General features: G+C 37.9%; 3 protein-coding genes across 3 annotated transcripts; 2 read left to right on the forward strand and 1 right to left on the reverse strand.

Moving 5' to 3' along the window:
• Positions 1–193: 193 nt before the first annotated feature.
• LOC137404454 (zinc finger protein ZFAT-like) lies at positions 194–6,850 on the reverse strand. The gene is made up of 3 exons (XM_068090666.1): positions 6,563–6,850; positions 999–1,149; positions 194–914 (listed from the first exon to the last, which is right to left on the reverse strand). The coding sequence occupies exons 1-3, from the start codon at positions 6,731–6,733 to the stop codon at positions 433–435; spliced, it is 804 nt and encodes a 267-aa protein (XP_067946767.1). The 5' UTR covers positions 6,734–6,850; the 3' UTR covers positions 194–432.
• Positions 6,745–8,320, forward strand: LOC137404209 (dentin sialophosphoprotein-like). The gene is made up of 2 exons (XM_068090370.1): positions 6,745–6,750; positions 7,001–8,320. Exons 1-2 carry the CDS (start codon positions 6,745–6,747, stop codon positions 8,318–8,320), a joined length of 1,326 nt encoding a protein of 441 aa, XP_067946471.1.
• An 8,676-nt stretch (positions 8,321–16,996) lies between these two features.
• LOC137405440 (mannosyl-oligosaccharide 1,2-alpha-mannosidase IA-like) lies at positions 16,997–25,553 on the forward strand. Its single transcript, XM_068091702.1, has 12 exons — positions 16,997–17,493; positions 17,754–17,893; positions 18,077–18,152; positions 18,255–18,397; positions 19,651–19,731; positions 19,986–20,080; positions 21,214–21,337; positions 21,840–21,933; positions 22,834–23,058; positions 23,548–23,825; positions 23,909–23,998; positions 25,181–25,553. Exons 1-12 carry the CDS (start codon positions 17,073–17,075, stop codon positions 25,319–25,321), a joined length of 1,908 nt encoding a protein of 635 aa, XP_067947803.1. The 5' UTR covers positions 16,997–17,072; the 3' UTR covers positions 25,322–25,553.
• The last annotated feature ends 336 nt before the right edge of the window (positions 25,554–25,889 follow it).

Below are 25,889 nucleotides of genomic sequence, written 5' to 3' on the forward strand. Positions count from 1 at the left end.
CTCCGTCATTATAATTGTACAAAATTCCTTCCACCAATAATATACACCTCTGTGTAGCAATGTACCAAAGCTTTTCGCGTTTTGCATTATTGACTTTTGTAGTATTGGAATCATTTATTTCCTCACCTTATACATGTATAATAAAGGTTTAATGGCATAGCAGGGGCATAAGTATAATATAAAATGAAGGAGTAAACACAAAACACAAGCTACATGCATTTTCTATTATCACAAAGAATTGAGGGCAAGGTAGGCAAGTAAGTAATGTGCTACTTAATTGTGAGTAATTGCGATATCTCCTAGCCTCTGTTCGGGTCTGATCAGCAGTAAGGGGTGGGAGTAGAAAGGTAGAAGCACTGCTCAGTGTCTGTACGAGTTTCTGGCAGCAAATATAAAGAATTTAACAAAATTAACAAATCCTATTTGTTGCTATCACGAGTTCTCAGCCTTGACCTGTGCGGATGTCGATACAGTGTCAGAGCTTCGGTCGAGTGCTGCCTGCGGGTGCTTGTTCTGCATGTGCAGTCGCAAGAGGCTTGCCTGTCGGCCCGCATAGTCACACAATTGACACTTGAACGGAAGGTCTCCCGTATGTCTCAGTACATGTGTGTTGAAAACACCACGGCGCTTTGTCACAAATGAGCAGTGTTCACATGAATAAATGGAAATATTAGGGTCATTGATATGTAGTCTCATGTGTGCCTGATACTGGTCCCTTCGATAAAAGAACAGCTGGCAAACCCGGCAAGTAATGTGCTTTGCTCGACCACCCGGCTTAGCTTTAGAACCAACAGGCTTCCCTACAGCTATTCTGTCGCCGATCATACTGAACTCCGTGCTTCCCCTCGCACTCTCAGCGAGCACTGCATCTAATGGTATAGTGACGAGTGGGGAGTCGTCAGGTGCTGTTGCCTCTGTCAATGATTTGAACAAATGACTACAATAGACTAAGGTTACAACGGAACACGTAAGGCAAGATAAAATGGCAACTGGCTTACCTTGGGGGTGGTTAGGAGGCACAGACCCAGAGTTGCAGTAGGAAGCAGGCTTTTGGTGCAGAGGTGGGGGTTTAGTTTGCTGCTGCACTGTATCGGTGATAGAAGTGTAAACTGGATTCAAGTTGCCTGATAGTGCAACCTGTGACTTGTCCTATAAGAACACAGGAAGACTTATGACAAACATGGCTGGCACTTGATCTGATTCTCCACTACTTGAAAAAACTTGAGATTAATAGGCTTTTTGTAATTTGAACATCAAATGATGGACAGCTGTATGAGCCTAAATGGTGGCAGTAAACGCCCGCGAACAGACTTGAAAATAACTTTTAGGTATTTGTGACACGCCATATCATTTTCAATACAAATAAAATCATAAAATTGTTATAAGTAATAGAAAAGTTTCTCAGTTATTCAAAACTGTTTTCGAAATCGAAGCAATTTAACCTGAGATACAAGCTTTTTATCGAAGGTGGTGCTGGTCAATATGGTCAGCACAAAAAACTGAGAAACTTGTCTTCAGAGATGATGGTCTGGATTTTCAACAGTATTATTTTGTGACGTTTAGGAAGGTCATAGCAACCGCATCCTACAAACATCACATTTTCATGAATGTTGGAAATGACTTGGCTTCACAAAAGTCTAAGCCACATGAACAAGTTTCCCTTTGGGAGCCCACTGTGCACTATATGAAATGCCTCATTTGTATTAAAAAAAACATGGTCTTGGCACATTTGTCACTTTTATCACATAATAAACTATGGAGAAACAAGAGATTTGTAGCCGTTACAAACAGTACACAAAAAGCCTAAAAATGATTAATTGGTAAATAAAGCATCGACATGCCGAAGTAATAAGTTTAACTCAAGTTTGTATTATTCCTATTATCAGAACTAGTACCCTGGCGGTCTGTGCGCCGTGAGAGATTGTCAGGTGTAATAACTAATTCCGTAACTATTACAACTTTGAGGCGAGGTGGCCAATTGGGGCAGATGATAGGGTGTCGGTTTGACAAGCCAAAAGTTCAAATCCCTTTGAAAGCAATATTTTTTAACCTCGGCTTCAGATTGATGGACAGACAAAACTTTTGCTTAACTTATAACGAATAACCCTGAACCATAGATATATATACCTAGATTGGCCAATACTAGCTAGTCCCATTGGTGGCCTTGTCAGACTTAAATGCCATGACGCAACGTCACTGTATTGTACCTTACGCTTGACTGACCGCAAGATTCATCATTAGTTTACAATGGCTGAAGCTGAGAAGAGTGTGTCAGCTGCTACTAAGGTGAGTTTTTTACTACTTTTAATATCAAAGATAGGCTTGGAACTCCTAAATATCAGCTGTAAGGCTTTATAGTAAAAACTAGAACAGTTTTCATACCAATAGTGGACATATTTTCCCCATATTTGACACTTTGAAAAAATTATTGAAGACAATCAAATCAGCAGACATCATTGTTTGTCAAGTTACTATCAACTTCAACTTGTTTGATTCATTAACTGATTGACTCTCTCTTGGAAGGTTTCCTTAACTTTGCCCGCCCAAGGAGCTGCTTGTGTAATACTGCTACTTTGTGATGCTTGAGTCATTAATTTGGATACCATCTTGCAATAAATCACTAAGTCAGAATGGAATTTATATTCATTTCTATTTTGGCAGCGATCTCACCATTATTCATCAAGCTCACAGTCATCTGAGAGGACTAGTTAGAATTGCTGCGTTGCTTTTGGATGTTCCAAATATCCAAGAAAATGCCCAGAGAAAAGCTTCCACAGGTAGGACAATATAACAAACATTCACCCTGCTAAACGTTGGGAGAATTCATGAACATACTACATGAGCATGGCTATCTTTGGCTATAATCAGGCTTAAAAGTTTCCATTATTTGACAAGGTTAATGCTACACTTCTCAAAGGCAAAAAGTCAAAAATCCAATGAGCAAAAAACACCACTAATTGTATGTATCTTTTATTACTTGTTAAGTTTTTCTACTGCTGCTGATCGCAAGGATGCCTGGATTAAAGCAGTGAGACGAGAACAGTGGACCCCAAGTAAATCTTCTGTACTTTGTTCAGACCACTTCACTAGTGACAGCTACCAAGTATCACCTGGTATTGGGAAAAAAGCTAGATTGAAGGCCAATACCATACCAACATTAGAGTTTGTCTTTTAAGACATTGATAAAATTCAAATTTATCAAAGACAACTGTTGTAATGAAGGATAACTTATATTTCCCTCCCTCGCAAATGCTAGCATTAGCTGCTATTGTATGTATTGAATTTTACATTTTAAATAATCACATTTCCTTGTATTATTTTTTGATTGTTGCTTTTTGAAAGCATGTGGTAAATTATGACAATAACCAACATCTTCTTTCTGTTACAATATCTTGTTTTGAGTGTTTTATTTGCATCTTTAGAGTATGGAAACCAAGCAATATATATTTAATTGTTCGATATATAAATAAATTGCACCAACATGCGAGTATATTAACATACGAGCTCAGTCTCGGAACGCATTAAGCTCGTAAGTTGAAGTATGACTGTATAAGTTTTTAGCTTTTAAGAGTTTGTAATCACCTTCTCATATATTTCACACCTACAACACAACAGAGTAAGGCATGGTGAATCTTATGACACCAAATAACTGCAATGTGAATTTTGTTGCAAGTCAACCTTTAACTTGCTTATGCATATTGTACAAATAACTTGGTATTGTCCTTTCGTGACTGGCTTCTTAGTGGTGGCAATTAATGCTAGCCTGGCAAAGTTTTTCATCAATCCAGCACTACTAAGCAACACTCTTGTCGCTTTCTCGCTGTGGTTGCAAACCTCAATCACCACAGGCGAAGACAAAGTCAAGCCACCCTGATTCTTAACTGTAATTAGGGAATTCGTTGCTTGGTTTACATCAACGTTGGTAACATCCACGATGCTAGTGATACAATCATTACACTTCAGCTTTGGTGACCTAGCCAGCTGTAAAATAATCATTCTGTCTCATTTTTGACTTCAGACATACTTGCATACTCATCATATTTAGTCATGTTTAGTTCAGCATATTAGTCTATTTACCTAGCCAAGGTCTGGCTCTTTGAGTGGGTGGGCTATTTCCCCTCCCCTCTCCAGTCCCCTTCTCTCTTTTCCCCTTCTAACTTATTCTTTGGAGAAGGGGAAAAGAGAGAATGGGGATAAGAGAGGGTTGCAAATAAAGCCATGATGGCTCATGATTTGTGTGCAACAATTCATAGCTTTTATAGTTTTAATCTATGGTGGTTATCAGATATCACAGAATTGCTTTAGTTTACTGGATTATGTATACAAGAAGGTTTTTATGTGAAAATAAATGTAATTTTGTTACCTTCTTCCCATTAGATTCATTGTAAACAGCAGTGCAGTCAAGCGTGAGGTACAATACAGTGACGTTGCGTCGTGCTATTTAGGTCTGACAGGCTTTTTCCCTATTGGCCAATCTAGGTATATATATATCTATGCCCTGAACTGAGATGCATAGTATCTCTTTCAGGTGTTGTGGTAATGCAATAGTATCTCTTTCAGGTGTTGTGGTAATGCAATAGTATCTCTTTCAGGTGTTGTGGTAATGTAATAGCATCTCTTTCAGGTGTTGTGGTAATGCAATAGTATCTCTTTCAGGTGTTGTGGTAATGCAATAGTATCTCTTTCAGGTGTTGTGGTAATGCAATAGTATCTCTTTCAGGTGTTGTGGTAATGTAATAGCATCTCTTTCAGGTGTTGTGGTAATGCAATAGCATCTCTTTCAGGTGTTGCGGTAATGCAATAGCATCTCTTTCAGGTGTTGTGGTAATGCAATAGTATCTCTTTCAGGTGTTGTGGTAATGCAATAGCATCTCTTTCAGGTGTTGTGGTAATGCAATAGCATCTCTTTCAGGTGTTGTGGTAATGCAATAGCATCTCTTTCAGGTGTTGTGGTAATGCAATAGCATCCCTTTCAGGTGTTGTGGTAATGCAATAATATCAAATCAACATTTTCCTTGTTTCGTCATAATCAGTACACCGACTGCCAGGGCAATCTGGCGACTAGAGCAATCTTCGTTGATACAGCTAGCAAAAAAGTAGCAAAAATGTTGTCCTAGGACGGCGAGAATAAAAAAAATTTTGTGTTCCAAGTAATGTAAAAAAATCTTATATTAAGGGCATCGTAACCCGAGGGTGCACTGTATTAATTATTTATAAAAAGTGCACATTTAGCGTGTGCAATCACGAAAAGGATATACAGTGTATGGTACGAGCATTGAGTGTGATGAGAACGTCTTAGCCTTGTGGTTACGAGCACTTGTTAGTAAACTTGCCATTTGCAGGTTGTGAGTACAAAGGTGATTTTTCGTTGCTAAAACTTTACTGCTATAGCTGAACAGACGAACGAGAGACAGACACTTAGATTTATATAGAGTAATAGAAATATATATATAGATGATTCATGTGCTCTCAACTAGTAACTTTCTGTCTCTCTGATGTCATAGGGTCACCAGGACTATTCTTTTTTAAAGCTGTGTATATATTCTGGAATAATTTGTTATTGGCTATCTGAGAGTGAGCCCCTGAACCGATCTGCACCGCCAACTGATACACACAAGTACTTTCATCCTTTTTATCTGTCATTATAGTACGCTGACTTGTTCTGCATACGAAAACAGAACTGTACTTGATCTGCTTTGATTGGTTGTCATACCAAACAGTCCTTTGCTCTGATTTGTTGTCATGATCAAACAATCCTCTGCTCTGATTAGTTGTCATGACTAAAAACTAAAAAAGGTCTGCGAGTTTAACAACTTCAAACTGCAGTTCAGCTGATTTTTAGAACATTTTTCGTCGACCAAAGATGAAAGCTTTTTTACTTTTATTGAACATTCAAGAACAAATCTGCGCAATTTTCAGTCAGTTTACAGACAGCTTTAGTCAGTTTACAGACAGCTTTAGACTGCACAAACAAAGCTGACATCTAGTTTGTCTCACAAGTCGGCTTTGCTCGAAAGTGCTTAGATTATTATTCTTGGTTGTCGTTATCATCGCTAGTATGCTGGCAGTTTCGTGCACTGCAAGAGACCATTATGTGTAATAACTATGTGCACAATTATTCCACACCGCAGCAAGGTTATCGAGTGGCACAGGTGGTAGTGTACCTAGCTGGTAAGCTGAATATCTGGCTCAATTCTTGTGGAGTGCACATTTTTACCTAATGCTCTTAGTAAGTATGTACACAAGTATTCTTAGATGTGATATTCTGAGATGTGAAAGGTTCAGTGACAGGCTCAGGAAGCTGAATATCTGTGTTCGATTCTTGTGCAGTACAATTTTTTTCCTTAACACACTTAGCGTTGCGGCGTAGCTTAACGACCCTTATTATAGTAAATATTATTTCTATTTATCAGAGGAACCCGTGTCAAACATAAAAATCTCTTCTCTTGCTTATAATTTAGGAGCATTTCCTGAGCTAGTGGAAAACTTGAGTGTTCACCTAGAAATTTATAGTCGAGGCTGGTCAATAGATAACTTCCATATTGAAGACTTGTCTACTCACGACATCCAGATGGTTGCTGACAAAGGAGGTGCGCATGAGTTCCTCTATGGCTAACTTGAGTTTAGGAATAGTGATGACACAAAGGGCTATCTGTTTCACATCCATGTGCACAACTGATGAGGTCAGCATCCGCATTTCAGAAAGTGAAAGTTGATCCCTATCGTCAGCCATATTCGGCACAGATGCATGTATCCGATGCGTCTAGTTTCACTCTAACACAACCGCTGCTAGCATCTGTTTACTACATCTATAGGGAGTGTAACTCCAAACTGATGATCTTCCTTCCACCTGCAATATTAAGCCATACTGAAACCACTGCAGCGTGTAACTTAGACTTCCAACCTCTTGAACAACTGACCAAAAAGACTGTCACGGTACAGACGAAGGATGTCATTTGGTGCATACTCTAGTATTACATAACATATGAGCCTTTAGTAGTTTCCTAAGAGTACTAGTGATCAGACAAAGAGTACCAGTGATCAGACCAAGAGTACCAGTGATCAGACCAAGAGTAACAGTGATCAGACCAAGAGTACCAGTGATCAGACCAAGAGTACCAGTGATCAGACCAAGAGTAACAGTGATCAGACCAAGAGTACCAGTGATCAGACCAAGAGTACCAGTGATCAGACCAAGAGTAACAGTGATCAGACCAAAATTACCAGTGATCAGACCAAAAGTACTAGTGATCAGACCAAGAGTACCAGTGATCAGACCAAAGGTACCAGTGATCAGACCAAGAGTACCAGTGATCAGACCAAAAGTACCAGTGATCAGATCAAGAGTACCAGTAATCAGACCAAAAGTACTAGTGATCAGACCAAGAGTACCAGTGATCAGACCAAAAGTACCAGTGATCAGACCAAGAGTACCAGTGATCAGACCAAAAGTACCAGTGATCAGATCAAGAGTACCAGTAATCAGACCAAGAGTAACAGTGATCAGACCAAGAGTACCAGTGATCAGACCAAAAGAACCAGTGATCTGACCAAGAGTACCAGTGATCAGAACAAGAGTACCAGTGATCATGCCAAGAGTACCAGTGATCAGACCAAAAGTATCAGTGATCAGACCAAGAGTAACAGTGATCAGACCAAAATTACCAGTGATCAGATCAAGAGTACCAGTAATCAGACCAAGAGTAACAGTGATCAGACCAAGAGTACCAGTGATCAGACCAAAAGAACCAGTGATCTGACCAAGTGTACCAGTGATCAGAACAAGAGTACCAGTGATCATGCCAAGAGTACCAGTGATCAGACCAAAAGTATCAGTGATCAGACCAAGAGTAACAGTGATCAGACCAAGAGTAACAGTGATCAGACCAAAATTACCAGTGATCAGATCAAGAGTACCAGTAACCAGACCAAGAGTACCAGTAATCAGACCAAGAGTACCAGTGATCATGCCAAGAGTAACAGTGATCAGACCAAAATTACCAGTGATCAGATCAAGAGTACCAGTGATCAGACCAAAAGTACCAGCGATCAGACCAAGAGTAACAGTGATCAGACCAAGAGTACCAGTGATCAGATCAAGAGTACCAGTAATCAGACCAAGAGTACTAGTGATCAGACTAAGTGTTCCAGGGATCAGACCAAGAGTAACAGTGATCAGATCAAAAGTACCAGTTATCAGACCAAGATTACCAGTGATCAGACCAAGATTAACAGAGATCAGATCAAGAGTACCAGTAATCGGACCAAGGATACCAGTGATCAGACCAAGGGTACCAGGGATACCTTTGTGACCTTATAGTTTTATCAGTTCTTGATGGGTTGATACATTTACTATCGCTTTAATTTGTAGGACTCAAATCACTGATTTACTGATCATAAGCCAGTACCTAAACTAGTGACCCACAGCTGCCCTTGAACCAAGTAAGGAGTAACTACGTAAGTCAAATCCCATAATAAATGAAATTTGTTCGAGATGACATAAAATAAATTTGAGGGAGCACGACTTCAAAAAGGTGCAAATAATAATTTCAACAAATATAGAAAAGTTAGATAAGTTCAGCGTTCTGTTAAAAGTCACGCAATCTAGTCCCTCTTTTTTACGTTGTAGGATTTGGTCATTGATAGCTAATCAAGTGATGCGATCCCTAGCGAAGTTGTTAGCTTTTAGATTAAATTGTTAATTAAAGCTGTAGGCCTAACCTACTGTAATGTATGTAATTTAACAACAACAATAAGGAAATATGTTTATTATAACTCTGAAATGCAAAATTAGAAGTAAAATGGCAAGCTACTGTGTACTATACACAGTTTGAAAGTTGGTTGTGTTGAAAGCAGAATGGTTTTGATCGCGATCTTTAACAGAAAGCAAGTATGAGCGTTCACGCATCTGGAAGTTTTTTGCAAACTGAGCAAAATAAAAATATATTCTCGTCGTAAAGGGGCATTGTAGTTTGGCTCTAGCTTGTACGTAAGTTGTAAAGAATTTCGGCTAACGTTTTAAATAATTTAATGAAACCTTCAGTGATTGGACAAAAAAACATACGCCTCAAACGGTCTACGTTTATTACAGAAACCTTTGGATAAGTTCGATTACAAGTAAACAATGCCATAGACTGGTGAAATGAGCACGGTTTTCTCGTGAAATGCGCACTGCTAAATAGTTCTATTATCTGTCGCACGGCTTTATTGGCGTATCGTAGGCCGGTCTTAACCTTTATCAAACCAAGCTTTTCAAGCGTTTTGTGGCGAGTTTCGGCCAAATTAATCTGTCTATTTGAGTATAATCCGATCAGATTGGTAAGTTTTAAGATACTGTCGACAATTTACAAAGACTTGTTAACATATTTAAATAGGCTTATATGTGTTTTGTATCATTATTATACTTTAACGACTCTACAAAACGATGGTTAAATTTGTTGATGAAATTTTGAAAAAAGGGTTTGCGACATTGTTGATGAAAAATTTTCGTAAGTTGTGTGCACATGCATTTATCATAAAAACTCGCAAACTTCGCTCCGCTCGTTTGGTCATGGGAAAATATAAAGATGTCTTCAACTTCAGAATGAAATAAAAATTGAAAATGCCAACAAATTGCGAAGAAGGACACAGGCTATAATATCATCGCAGGTCTATTGCAAGCAATAGATATCAACTGGTAGAGATATTTCTCGATTTCTTGATGCATATTTATTAATAGATCATTGACAAGTTAGAGGTAAAATAGCATATTTATTGCATTCAAAATGTTTAATATCGGTTCACTGGAAAGAGGGCAAAATATAGGCGACATTCGCTTCACCCGTAATAGGGCTAAATTTATTTTGTGAAAATTTTGACGAGCTATTTGAAAAATAGACCGCCAGCCTCTATTTGAACGCCACTTCCAATTGACCGCCACCATCGAGGAGAAGTTGAAAAATAGAGTGCTATGGCGTTCAATTAGAGGTTTCATGGTAATAGTCTATGAATATACCATGAAACCTTTAATTGAACACAACCTCCATTTGAATGCCACCTCTATTTGACGGCCGCTACAAAGGAAGGGTTGAAAAATAGAGCGCTATGGCGTTAAATTAGAGGTTTTATGGTACATAGATTTGTAAATGTAAGTGTTACTTCTGACTGAGTGTTATCCAAGGACGTTTCAAATTTATGAATATTGTCTTTCAATGTGCTATCTTTTTAAAATAATTACTCTATCTCTTTCACCAACCATCCTTCAGTTTGAACCCTAAAGACGGTAGATCGTACCTCGAATATGAATCTCCTTTATGACTATTTAAGGCCAGATACATAGTTACAAGCATGTACTAAAGAGTCTACCATGAAGTTTGAGGCATTGTTAGATGCTGTGGTATTAATTCAATTTGTGTTACAAGCAGACTTCTATAGTAAAATACACATGTTTCTTTATATCTATGAAGCAATTCATCCACAGTTCTTTTGATGAGTTATATGAACTATATCGCTCACAGCTTGCGAGTAGACAATATGAAGAAGGAATTATGTGCTGAATGCTGTACTGTTTGCGGTAAATACTCAAAGCTGCCAGATGAATGTGAATTGTGGATTTCTTTCAGTAGTAAAAGTTTTAAAAAGGCTTTTCAAACGAAGTATGTATTTTAGAACTTGAATCACCTTCTGAGTAGGAGTGTATAATATCCATGGTTCCCACATAAGATAACTTGTAATAAACATCAATGCACATTAACTGCATTTAGCCCAAAACAAGGATTCGCAAAATCCACATAGACATGTTTTTGTGGTGGATAAGATCGACACCATATGTGTAGTCCGCGGTAGTGCTTTGTTTGAATGGGTAAACAGTCGCTGAGGTGTTAAAATTATATTGGTGCGCTGTAGCAACAGGGTGGTCTCGTGAAGCAGTAAACACACCGCTGTGCGACAAGAATGACTGAACTTCAAACGGATTTGGTTCACTCTTGGGCTGTTGCTGTGTCCATTTAATGAATGTTTGAAATGTTGTGCCCTACTGTATTACCTCTTTTACTTGTATAAGATTTACTGGATTTGTTCCAGTTTCTTCATTTATGACATGAAAGACCTCAGTGCTTCTTGGTTTTGTCATGAGGCTGTGTTATTAAATGTCACTTAGAAACTAACTAACTCGGTCCTGATTTGTCCATGCGAAAGTTTGAGAAGGTAGAAGTTTTAGAAGGTATCTTGCATAACAATTGTCATCAATTAAATGAAGCAGTCCATGAGCTCTTGGCATGCAAAATTCAATGACCAGGTCATCTTCAACACCTTTTGAAGCTGAGTTGCAAAGGCACTTTGGGTAGATCAGATGTGAGTTTGTATTTAGTGATCTCCTAACAGTTGAGCGCTTGCTTTGTATTGACTTGGTAATAATTAGTACTAGCGGAATGCCGGGCATTAGAAATCCGCTTATAAACAATGAAAGATAATATATTTTCTTGCCACTTGCCATTAGCCACACACATTGCCAATAGATAATATGAGCAAGCTTATTAATAAGAGCTCATTACTTGCGGTTGAGCACGCGTAAACCATGACGCACTCCATGACGTTGCGCTCTCACAAAGGGCAGTAGCATATTTTCACCAACATAGCGACATATAGGCCTACTGCCCAATGAATCCATCAACCTCGTGTAGGTAAATTGGTAAAGCATTTGCCTGGCGAATGGGAGGTTCCGAGATCAAATCTTGTGCGATACAGATTGTTCATACCAATATTTTAATAGCTATAGCTGGACAAACTGAACCACAGATGGAGTTTGAGATATATATAGATTGAGGTTCACTTTTTTGATTTCTAGCAGGTGTAACATGAGGACTTTATACAGGCTTTTTATAAAAAGCATGTATAGATATAGAGTCTGTAGTCCATAAGAGTGACTCATCATAGTAAACTCCAGTTACTTGTGTGAAGCCTTGTGACATCAGAGCCTTGAACAGAAATTGGTAAAGTTTTGTGTGTCATGTCAGGGTATGCATCGAATTTTTTAGTTTCCATTCGCGAGTCAAGAAATTACCTCTCCTCTAGAATGGTATCACAGGACAGCGAAAGGTCTTCAGGTTCGTAGCTAAATGCATTGTCATCCTCAGACTATTTGAACATCAAATGCCATTAGAATCCTTGAGTGTTGGGACCCTAATAGGCTAAAACTATTGTTTAATATGTTTTGCCTAAATACTATCTTGGAAATCCATAATCATCAGGTTTCTCTTTGTTAGGCTCACCGCATTGAGCTCGCACAAAGCTAAAGATTTTGTATCTCAGGTCCAGTTTCAACGAACAACACATAACTAGTAGCTTTTGCCTGCCTCTAACATGGTTCTGCAATTCAAACAATATTGAGCATGTCACACCGAAAATGTCGAGAAGGTTCTATACCACTCAGAAAATAAACGTCGTGACATTTCCATAGAATTTTTCATGCTGTGTCCAGCTTATCACTCTAGTGTACAGGTTGTACAGGTGTGTACAGGGTTGTTGCTGTATACTTGAATGCGTAGTTTACTTTAAATGATCTCAGCTTATTCCGGTCTATTATAAATACAATAAATATACACTGATAATTACAAATTTTCATTCTCTTCAAGTAATAAAAAGTTTTAGCCATGTCGATGTTGACACCAAGTGAAACTGCTCGTGAGAAGGAAAGAACATGCCTTATATTTGAGTTAGTGGGTCCATTTTATGATTCAGGTTAAGAGTGTATTCAGTTTTAGAGCTTATGAGTTTTAGAGCAGTATGAGAACTCGTTCAAGTTTTAATCTATAAAGATTAAGGCATTAATCTTTAAGATTAAGATTAATGATAAAAGATTAAGATATAGATTAATTTATAGATTAATTTAATGGCTTGAATTTGTCTTCCAAATAGCCTATGAGAAACAGATGTTGTGAAAACAGTTTCAAGTTACTTGAATAGAACAACGTTTGACTACTGCTGATTAACAGTATCATCTCATGATTGAGCCTCTTTTTTATTGTCTACTACCCAGCAGTCTTCCCAGCAGAACATCACCAGCAAAAAAGCTCATCCAGCAGTAATCAGAAACAATTCAAGTGTCGGGTGGCACACCAGATTTTCCTGAGAGCATACTAGATCTGGAATTATTGAAGATAGCAGCTGTAATTTTGTTAAGCAAATATCGTGACTCCATATGAAAATATTTATGTCAATTATTCTTGGATGAGAAAAAGGGAAACTCCATCAAAAGAGAGTGCCTACTAAAAATAATTTAACAAAAAATGACACAAGCATGTTTCACATGGCAAACCATTCTTAAATTTGTGCATTTTATAATTGAGCAGCCCTTCACCAACATTTCCAGAAAGGTTAATCGTGTCAAGTTTTCCAGATGTTTGCTTGGAATGCTGATGAGTGACATCAGGGCACAGCTATTCACATCTTCCTTACTTCCATTTCTGTGTATTCGTGTAGACAGTTTTTCACCCAAGTTGCTAGCTTGTTATCTTTTAGAACTTTAATAAAGAGTAGAATGAGATCTGTGGTCTGTTTAATTTTTATGCGCCATCAGACCTAAAAGCTTCACTTAGTTCGAGTTCATTCATTACCTTCATTATTCTGCGTAGTTCAAGATATAGCTACATATTTCTGATTATACATTAAAGAGATTCATACTTAGGAGTAAATGGGTTTTGTAAAGCTAATTGTGGGAATGTTTATTCAAAATATATGAGAATACTAATGGTCTGTCCAAAAGCCCGCCGCTACCGTGGGTAAGCCTCTAGTTGTTTGACATTGGGTGTACTTGTAACAGCACATATTACTGTCTGAGATTGTTTCGTACTGGTTGACGACCAACTCATACCATCAAAGGTTTTGAAGTAAGAAAACTTTGGTGGTATACTTATTTGTCTGCACCTAGACATACAGGTTTACCACTAGCTGCTGCTCTGGTTTCCATTGTGGTGTGCTCCCGGTCTCGATTTATTTCTTTGTCTGATTTAGAGAGAGCATGGTAACATTCCTCGATCTGGAGAATTCTAATCAGCAAGGAAAAATGGTGGCCTCTTCTTCTCTTTTCAAGTGTACCTAGTCTCATGTTTTCTGTAGCTGTGGTGACATTTTTTTCAAGCCCTTTGAGATTTCTAATAAAATGTAATACATTATTCTGTGTCCTTTCAATACTGGGTATAGTAATTTTGACATAAGGCTCCCATACCACATCAGTGTATTCTGAGATTAGTCTAAACTTACTCATATTTGCAGTTCTGATTGTACGGCTATACCAAGATATTTGATGCTTTCAGGCCATTCAAGGATGAGTAGCTGATGGTGTATGTTGTTGTTGCTTCCATGTTTCCAAAACGTACTGCTTGGCACTGCTTTTCATCAAATGGACTGTTCCAGTCCAAGGAGACTGTTCCAGTCTCTAGACAGGTTGCACACAGCATTTGTTTCTCCACAAACTTTCGGTGTCGGCTGGTTTTCCTCAGTTTGATAGAGAAGTGTGTGTTCAGCATAGAGGCTAATTTTGTGAGATCAACCGTCAGGCAAATAATTTATGCAACAGAAGAATATGGTCAGACCCCTGCAGTACTTTTGATCGGACATCGCATTTCTGTGAGCATGCTCCTTTCAAAACTACTGGCCTTTGTCTCACTGAGAAAAAATTGTGAATCAATTTCAGGATATATCCAACTATGCAAGAGATGTTATGTAATTTTTGCAGTATTAGTCGAGTGACTTTTTAAGCCAATGATTATAGCATGTGTGATATAGCCATCATCTGCAGTTTTAACAAGGTCATAGTAAGCAGCTCTTCCTGAAACCATGTTATCTATGATGGAGATGGCTGCCAAGAGTTTTATTAAAGGTTGACTTGCAACAAAATTCTCATTACAGTCAGTTGATATCAAAAGATTCACCATGTTTTACTCTGTTGTGTTGTAGGTGCAAAATATGTGAGAATGTGATTACAAGCTCTTAAAAGCTAAAAAACGAACAGGTAATCGCAGCCACACGAGACCACCGTAGTTTGGATTCTCTTTCCAAAACGACTCAAATGTGACGTAGTTGTGGGAGATGGTTTCTGTTTACACTTTCATGCAACCTTATTCGTCGAAATATTCTCACAAATATACTTCACGCATTCAATAAAACCATGTCTATTGTTCTTACGCGTCTGTTTTATTGTCATTGTAATGCTGTCACTTTTGGCACTGATATCTTATAACTTACCATAAAAATTCATTTAATTTTTTAACCTTATCTCGAAGGAGTACATATCAATGTCTGATAATCAAGACGAGCCTGTTGGTCACCTGTGATAATCGAAAAGTGCTGCAAAAATTATTTGCGAAGTATTGGCTCACATGATCAGATTACGACTTGACGATTATATCAAGCCAAAACAAAACTGTTAAGTAGCGAGCATCTATATTTGACACGGGATCTTCGGTAAAGCCCGAAGTGTTTGTCATAAACTAGTGCTACGATAAGTTTTATATTGAGCTTTTTATTGGCCTTTCCATTCGCGTGAGAACATCACGTGACAAGACAACAACCAAACTGTCATTACTACGTCAGAGAAATAAACAGATTCCAATCTACGGCGGCTTTTCGTTTTTGAGCTTTTAAGAGCTTGTAATCACATTTCCACATATTTGGCACCTACAACACAACAGAGTAAGACATGGTGAATCTTTTGATACCAAATAACTGTAATGTGAATTTTGTTGCAAGTCAACCTTTAAAGGCTTACTTGCAACAAAATTAATGCAACAATAACCACAATGTTTAAGAACGTCATCGAAATAAAGAGATTCCAACCTATGGCATTTTCGCAATGGCTGCGATTAACTGTTCGTTTTTGAGCTTTTAAGAGCTTGTAATCACATTTCCACATATTTTGCACCTACAAGACAGTAAAGTAAGACATGGTGAATCTTTTGATACCAAATAACTGTAATATGAACTTTGTTGTAAGTCAACCTTTAAGGTGATGCAATATGTTCCATCATATTGTACAGAACATGGGACTGTACTTGTTTAGCTAATTTGGCATCCCCTTCTTTATGTGGGGAGCAACATTTGCAGTTTTCGATTGCTTAGGTAGTTTACCTGAATTCAAAGATGTTGTAAAAATTAGTGAGAAACAAGCAGGAATTGTGGGTAAGTCAACTAGCATGACAGGCTATCTAATTCTACCAGGTCCTAGAGATTTGCCTTTGGTAATACAATAATGAGTTTTGCTAACCCTTCTATTGAGATGGCACAACAGGTAGATATAGTGTGGTACTACGTACTAAAAAAACAAACAGCTGAAACAGAAAAAAAAATTCCGGAATTACGCAAATAACTGAAAGTAAATGTAAGCACATACCTGCCAACTCTCACGCATTGGGCGTGAGACTCACGCAATCACCCCAAAGAAAAAATGAAAATGCGTGAGATTTTTGCCCCAATTTCCACAATTTTATATATACTATCATTGATACATCAATTGCCCCAAAACCAAATCTCACGCATTGCCCCACTCTTGGGTTGGCAGGTCTGTGTAAGCACGTCAAAGTTTTTAAAATATAAAGCATATGTACATAGGAAGATAATTTATTATGGTAAATGTTTACGATAGTGAATACGATAGAGGCTAAACCCGCGAACTTAGAGCAGTTACGGCTTATGTTTATGATTTGGTTGGTGTTCTCAATTTTTTGTCGGTTAAAATAAGATTAATTATGGCGCCTTACAGTGCTTCGCGTTCCGTGTTCTCGGTAAAGCACAATAACTGTAAGACGCCATAGATTTATTCTTTACACTGCGTTTGGTAGACCTGGTCAGCGGCTTTGTGGAAGACTAGAGCAAAGTTAAGAATTAAGACGTGAAATTAATGGAATCGCGTTGACGGAAATACATCTTTCTAGTTGGTCTACCTAATATCCAAAAAGCTTTTAACAGATTAGATCAGGTGATTAGTTTTATTTTCATAGAACTCGTGCTATTAAAGTAGTCGTAGGAATTTAGAAATTTTCTTGCCAACCTAAGTTTTAGAATATAAACATTTAACTATAAATTATTCTGCATCACAGATGCTTCGGCTTACGGAAAAATACGTTCTTGCAATTTCTTTAGTAGCATTTAGTTTGGTTTTTTTTGGGGCTTTTTACTTGCCGCAAGATCAACTTAGGCGTACAGTTCGAGATCATATTGACGTTGTTCAGCCTCAGGTTAATAATCCTCACCAACACAGCGATAGTGACCACAGAAAGATAGATAGAAACAATTTTAATAACGTGATTCAAAAAGATGAAGATGTTCATAAACTGGTTCATCGTATGGAACATCAGCTGGAAATCAACGATAAGACAATTGCCGATTTAAACTCTAGGTTAGAGTCATTAAAAAAGATACATCGTTACCGAGCTAGTAATCGGCCGGATGCCACTCCAAGGGTCGGTACCATCAAGAAACAACAGCCAGTTGAACCAGAGAGTGAAAATATCGATAAAGGTAGCTGTTATAATTAAAACTATGCTTGATAGTTGCGATTACGCCGATGTGGATAACTGCTGTTAATAGTTTGGTAAAACCATTTGTTTGACATTCCTGTTTTATTTTTAATGGTAATTGTTATAACGATAATACAAAGAAAATATCATAAATCAGTGTATTAACCTAATCTAATAGCAAAAAAATCCGTTGATGATAATACCGAACTCCAAATGTTGCTCATGTGAGCTGTAGGATGATAATCACAATTATGGTATTAGATGATGGTGGGGAAATGGTACAAACAGCAGCTCCTCCATTAGGACTAAATTCTGCAGAAGAGCCAAATGAACCCAAATCATTTCACAACCCGACACCATCAGATCCAGTCGCGCAGCAGCGCCGAGAGCACATCGTTGAGGTTAGGACTGGCATCGCATGTTAAATCTTCTAAAATCATGCTTTTTGTTACTTCTATTAAAAAATCTATTTTACTTGTTCCAACCGGTTAAGTTGATTAGCAACTGAATCTGTAGCTCATTGTACTCATTTACTTTAGATAGCTTCTCTCATGCTCCTCTCAAACTAGCTTCAACATTTTTAGATGATGAAGTTTTCATGGGATAAATATAAAGAGCACGCTTGGGGTCACAATGAATTGAAACCCATCTCTAAAAAAGGTAAGCTACGGAACCAATTAATAGCAAGTTTGTGATGCTCATCGTTTCATTTGTACATATTTTCTGATTGATTGTGGTCGCTTAATCATTGTTTTACTGCAGGTCATTCAAGCGGCATATTTGGAGGAAACACTGCCTTGGGGGCCACAATAGTTGATGGCATGGACACCTTATGGATTATGGGGCTAACCGACAGGTTTGATGAGGGTAGCAAATGGATTGAAACTAACCTCAACTTTGATTTGGTAACTAGGATGAGTTCTTAATAGCCTACTGACTAAGTCTCCATGTTCTTTATGTTGTTATATCAGTAACCCTTTATCCACCATGGCAGAGGGTATTTCTATACGCAATGTATTTGTTACCTGTTTATGTTGTTATATCAGTAACCCATTATCCATCATGGCAGAGGATATTTCTATATGCAGTATATTCGTTACCTATTTATGTTGTTATATCAGTAACCCTTTATCCACCGTGGCAGAGGGTATTTCTATATGCAGTGTATTTGTTACGCAGATTGCTGATGAGGTAAACAGCTCTGTTAACATTTAGCTGATTGGTCAGTTTATTGCTAGAACTTGCTCAATGATTGTTAATATAACTTTATCTGTATCTCACACGCTTATACCCAGTTGCTTCTGGTTTTAAATCAAATGTTAATGGCGTCAATAGACTGTCTCGCTGATACACAGCTTGCTGTTGCTAGGCTTGTTTCCGCAATTGGTGGTAGGAGATCGCTTTGCATTGCAAAACTCCTTCATTTCTAGTCTACATCCAGCTATAAAGTTCGGTTAAGGCTACTATCTTCTCAATGACCCCTTCATGAAACAGCTGCTCAGCAAAATTTGGTTGATTACATTTATGGTTTCAACCAATCAAAATAAAGCTGAATGCATTTTAAATCAGAATATTTTTCTAGCAGAATACACTCAAACATCTACAAAGGAAATTGATCTGTTGCCAAATTTTCTTTGTATGTTGAAACCATCATATGTTGGAGCAGATAGTCTCACAATTGAAATTTTGTTTTGATTAATTCATTCCATAGCCTAAAATACTTCCTGTAAGTTATTCAGGTAATCATCAATAACATTAACAAAAATGCATCATATAAATTATATAAAAATTAAATTAAAAAAGGTAAAAAAATAAATAAATAAATTGTTATTGTTATTCTATGGTTGAGAGCAATAAAGCAAGTGTATGTTTCAGGGGTTCAGAGGTAGAGATACAGGGTGTAACTTACTCTAATTTAATTGAAGTAAAGTCTAAACTATTTTGATTAAATTTTATTGTCTTTTTAATATCTACTTTTACCACCCTGTTCAATCTCACTTTTGATGCTTTGATATTTGTTTTTTTTTAAATTTCAACATGGTTTATGAGCATTACTTTGGATGCTGAGCGATATATTTGATCCATTTCAGTTTACATGGAGAGGTAAGTAGAGGCTTGCAAAGATAAATATCTAGTGTGTACATATTTTCTCTTTTAGTCAGCTGACATATCAGTATTTGAGGTAAACATTCGCTTTATTGGAGGCCTTCTCTCTTGTTATGCCTTCACAGGGAAGTCAGTAAGTACATTTATGCCTCATTAAGACTTTCTCCTTGAAACTGTTTAGCTTTGAGCATTCATTGACCATATCTTCTCTCCTATGCTGCGAGTCTAGTGTATTGTGAATCAGTTGAGGTGAGAAAAGTGAATAGAAAGAAGAGACAAGTTTCTGAGCTCAGTGGAGGTTCGGTAATAAGGAGGCGGAGACCGGATTGTCAAACTGTTTCACGTAGCTGCCCTTTTCTATACGCTGACTTTGTATGCTCTTGTTAGGTGTTTAAAGAAAAAGCAATTCATATCGCTGATCAACTCCTGCCAGCGTTCAACACACCCACCGGTATACCCTATGCCCTCGTCAATCTTCGCAGGTAAGTTCTTCAAGAAGTCATGAGAAGTTGTCTACTCATAAAACTTTTAATATTTATTTATGGCCTCCAGACTTTGTTGGTCTAACAGAAAGTACACCATGTAGTGCATACAATGCTTCTTCAACTCTAAACCCTGAACCCGTGCTTGTCAGCAATCACTTTATACAGAATATTTTTATTAGACTTTGATGGAAAATTTAGACAGCAATCACTGACATGTGATAGCAGTTTAAAGGTTGACTTGCAACAAAATTCACATTACAATTATTTGGTATCAAAAGATTCACTATGTCTTACTCTGTTGTGTTGTAAGTGCTAAATATGTGGAAATGTGATTACAAGCTCTTAAAAGCTCGGAAACGAAAAGCTGCCGTAGATTGGAATCTCTTTATTTCGATGACGTAACCACGAAATTTGGTTATCGTCTTTTCATGTATGTTCTGACGTGAATTGAAAGGCCAATACAAAGCTCAATATAAAACTTATCGTTGTACTAGTTTATGACAAACACTTCGGGTTTCACCGAAGACCCCGTATCAAATATAGATGCTCGCTACTTTACAGTTTTGTTTCGGCATTCAATCGTCAAGTCGTAATCTGATTATGTGACCCAATACTTCGCAAATAATTTTTGCAACACTTTTGGATTATCGCAGGTGACCAACAGGCTCGTCATGATTATCAGACAATGATATGTACTTCTTCGAGCTAGGGTTAAAAAGTATAACGAATTTTCACGGTAAGGTTTAAGATATCAGTGCTAAAAGTGACAGCATTACAATGACGATAAAACAGACGCGTAAGAACAATAGACATAGTTTTATGGAATGCGTGAAGTATATTTGTGAAAATATTTCGACGAATAAGGTTGCAAGAAAGTGTAAACAGAAACCATCTCTCACAACTACATCACATTTGAACCGTTTTGGAAAGGGAATCCAAACTACGGCGGTTTCGTGTGGCTGCGATTTTCTGTTCGTTTTTGAGCTATTAAAAGCTTGTAATCACCTTTCTACATATTTTGCACCTACAACATAACAGAGTAAGACATGGTGAATCTTTTCATATCAAATAACGGTAATGTGAATTTTGTTGCAAGTCAACCTTTAACATTATAGTTCTATCTGTTGAAGGAAAACTGGAAAGAACTACGGCTGGGCGTCTGGAGGCTCAAGCATCCTCTCAGAGTTTGGGACGTTACACATGGAGTGGTGGTACTTGACACAGATCTCTGGCAACTCTGTTTACTATGACAAGGTTAGTGTTTCTGGATGTCAGTTTATAACAATGCGATTAAATATGTTTCCTTTCTGAATGCATTGAATCGTTTTCTCTTATCTACTGAGGCATCATATTTCTTGTTTTAATATCCATTCAAGATTATTAACTCTATGGGTCTACCCTCTATACATGTGCTCTATGTTTATGTCCTGTTCATTTTAACTCTATGAATGTATCCTTTATAATATGTGCTCTATATTCGTATCATGTTTATGTTGACTCTTTTGATGTACCCTTTATACATATACACTATATCTATAGCATGTTCATGTTAACTCTATGGATGTACCCTTTATACATATACACTATATTTATATCATGTTCATGTTAACTCTATGGATGTACCCTTTATACATATACACTATATCTATATCCTGTTCAGGTTAACTCTATGTATGTACCCTTTATACATATGCTCTATATTTATATCCCGTTCATGCTACTTATGGAAGTTTCTAGACTATGCGATTTTATTCAGGTGAAACGAATAAGAGAGGTGATCAACAGTCTTGAACTCCCCAATGGCCTTTACCCTAATTACTTGAACCCCAAGACCGGTAGATGGGGCAGCGGTAAGTCGTAAAAAATTCATCTTGTTGAGCAGTTGCCAGTGAATTCTATTTTACTAACTTGACCGCACCTGGTATGCTGACTTTGAGTGCCTCTTTTTTAACTATGTAACTAGCAAATATAAGCGCAAGTCTTGAGCTGGTACATTTTATGACAACTTTGAGTAAAAGCCAGTCATAGTTCAGCGGTTGGCAGACAAATGACGAACTTTAGTCTGAGACCCCAGTTTGATGGCAGCAGCCCGGCTCCAAAGTTTAGTCTGAGTATTTCTATCGATAGCAGTTCATTAACTTTGGTTGCTAACCTGCTCCCGCCCTTCAAGTCACCTTCTGTGCCATCTCCCAATATAGTATTTTGTCATAAGTATCTAATAAAATACAGCCCTTTGCTGTAGCAAATCAGGTGTCATACCGTGTCATCGGTGTATCATCGGTGTATCATAAGTAGCTGATCTGCATGAACTTTGCCAAAGCTTCCTCTCCTATTCTAATACTCGACAAGTATATGCTGCCTGCCTATCTACTAGGATTCAACTATGGCCTGCCTATCTACTAGGATTCAACTATGGCCTGCCTATCTACTAGGATTCAACTATGGCCTGCCTATCTATTAGGATTCAACTATGGCCTGCCTATTTACTAGGATTCAACTATGGCCTGCCTATCTACTAGGATTCAACTATGGCCTGCCTATCTACTAGGATTCAACTATGGCCTGCCTATCTATTAGGATTCAACTATGGCCTGCCTATCTACTAGGATTCAACTATGGCCTGCCTATCCAATAAGATTCAACTATGGTCTGCTTCTCCAATAAGCATGTTTCATGATCTGTTAGAGCTAGCTGCAGAAACAATTCTCAAATAATCTGTTTTTATGCCATGTAAGTCTTTTTACTTACAGCTCATACATCTATTGGGGCACTCGGCGACAGCTTCTATGAGTACCTCCTGAAAGTTTGGATCCAAACTGGCAAGGCAGACACTGAGGCTAAGAGTATGTATGACACAGCTGTCAAGGGGGTGGAGACTCACCTGTTGAAGACATCGCGAGGAGGTCTCAAGTACCTCGGGGAGTATAAAAATGGGAGAACTGAGGCCAAAATGGGACATCTGACATGCTTTGCAGGTGCTCGTGCTTATTTCTGGTAGCTGCCAAATTCTGCACACTCGTTGACTTTTACCCAGCGCGCTTCCTTACTTCAATTGACTTTTCATGTTTGGGAAATTTCCTCAATCTGGAAGACTTTGTTGTACTCACTAACCTTTGTCGTAATGAGAACCGTGTCTGTCTGAAGTCATGCTAAAAACATTAGGAAAGAAATTGTCTCGAACCAGAATGGAACACAGACAATTGACTTGATGTACCGACGCACTAACCGTTACGCAGACACATTTTAGAATAACCTGTATATAGTTCATAATAATGTTTCATGTGCACGAGACTGCCAGCTAGTTTATCATAATTTACTACAAAATATATGTGGGCCATACCTTCATCTGATGACTTTTGGTAATGCTATGTTTTTCTATTCAGGCCACGTTCCTTACTGTAATGTTCTTCCATATTTAGTGTAGTTCCTTCAAGATGTGTCTTATCATGTATGGTATTCTACAGGAGGAATGTTTGCTCTCGGGGCAAAAGCATCAGAGGATGAGGCTCATTACATGGAGTTGGGAGCAGACATCGCTAACACCTGTCACGAGTCATATACTCGGACAGCAACTGGACTTGGCCCGGAGTACTTCCGTATGGATGGAGCCACGGAGGCTGTCGCCATGAGACAGAATGAGAAATATTACATCCTGAGACCCGAAGTACTCGAGACTCATTTCTATCTCTATAGATTAACTAAAGACAACAAGTACAGAGAGTGGGCGTGGCAAGCTGTACAGGTAACCATGACAACTATTATATCGTTATTTCTTTTTTTGCTTAGTCATATTCCTCTTGACTTATTGCATTCACCACTTTACAGGCAATGGACAAATATTGTCGGACGGAAAATGGATACTCTGGACTGAAGGATGTAACAAATGCAAACTCTGCCAAGGATGATGTGCAGCAGGTAATTCATGTCCTTTTACCTGCTCATCAGTCTAGGCATGTCAGTGCCGATGTTTTCCGTTAGCCTCAATTTCATTTATTCCTTGTCCACTATAAGATTAGTGGAAGGCTTTGATTCAGCCAATGAAATATCTCTAGACTAACTGTGGTTAAAAGGATGCTAGCAGCTCTCATGTTGCCAAGCACCCACCTAGGCTTGATGTCAGATAGGTTCAAAGTACTGGAGCTATATTTAGCAACAATATGTGTGATTATGTTACGGGAAGGGCTGTTGAATAAAGCATGAGCTAAGCTTCTAATATTCCATTGATCTTTGCAAGTCATTCATCAACAAGCTGTCAACTAGTTGTAATTGCTTGTTCGGGAGTGAGAGAGAAGTGTCGGGTGAACTTTGACCTTGTTCTCACTGTGAGCTGAAATTCATTGGTTGATTGTTCAGTGGTCTCCACTAGGCATCGTACTTTTAGAAGAGGTTATCCAGAAACTGAGAGTTCTTGTATTACTTGCCATTTGTCGCTCACTATCGTTCTCACGATCTCTCCGCTGTCTCTGTTTTTTGCTCACTTTTAGCATTTGATTGTCAAAATATATATCACTTTCTGACCTATTTATTGCTCTTTCTCTACTTCTAAACTCATCTACTTTCATACTAGACAAAATGTAAGGTTTCTTTTAACTCTAACATTAGCTTGGATTAGCCAGTTACGGTACATACAGTACTACAGTACGGTATGGTACTACTTTATATCTGATTGTCTCTTTTGATTTTTAGTAATTGAAGCATTACCTTTTCTCACTGGATGTCTTCAACAGCGTATTTAACCTTTGACCTATTTAGTTGATCAAGGCGATATAAAAAGCACCTGTTGATACATTGCCAAGCATTTTCATATTTGCACATCACTCACACCCTGTAAGTGAGTGGAAGGCCCGTTTAGTCAAGCTAGATGTTTGTTTATTGTCTGTTGGGTTCCAACTCTCTCCCCCACCTCATTATTGGTGTTTAAACTACGGCTCTGGTACGCAGGCAGGTTTGTATTGATTAGTATGTGCTGCAGGTGATAAGATTGTGTGGCATTTAGAAACCTGCTGACACTTGTCAACTAATCATGATGGCATCTCACGTTATAATTTGCTAATTACTTTAGTATCTGTTGATGCTTGTTTTTTCTGTATGTTTTAGTCATTCTTCTTGGCAGAAACTCTCAAATATCTCTACCTTATATTTTCTGATGACGATGTGCTGCCGTTAGATGAGTGGGTTCTAAACACAGAGGCACACCCCTTTCCAATATATAATACACAAGCTTGGAAATATACCTAACTTCATCTACTGCTGATAAAATATAATATATAAAAATATAAATAGATATTATTAGTTATATTTTTTGTCTCACAAATTATAAGTCTATTAATTGTCACTTATTTGCCTAACTACTGGAGTCGTCTTGTTAATTGTTACTTGTTTGCCTACATGCTGGAGTCATCTTGTGCATTAGTTGACTATTATATGAATCAGTCTTTAAATTCCAGATATGTTCTGACTATTCCTGTCAGCGTAAGGTTTTTTCTATGAAATTCATCTGTTCAGTTGCATTACCAGCTTTTAGTTTTAATATTGAAAGCATACAAAGTGTTTCTAATAGCAAAAATTAAGTTGTTCGCTCACTAAATGGACTCTCGTCCAAAAATATCTGCCTCCAATCGCCGTGTCTCATACATGTATATCCTCATACCTACAACAATAGTAATACATGCTTTAATAAACTGAATCCTCACAGCTTTATAATTTAGTTGTGGTCTTTGTCTTGGCATAAGAAGGCTTGGCATATACATCATCACGAAGCCTGCCCATTCATAGGTTGACTTATTGAACGCAAGTTTAAAGGCTA

The sequence above is a fragment of the Watersipora subatra genome, chromosome 9 (assembly GCF_963576615.1).
Source record: "Watersipora subatra chromosome 9, tzWatSuba1.1, whole genome shotgun sequence".
Classification (NCBI taxonomy): Eukaryota; Metazoa; Bryozoa; class Gymnolaemata; order Cheilostomatida; family Watersiporidae; genus Watersipora; species Watersipora subatra.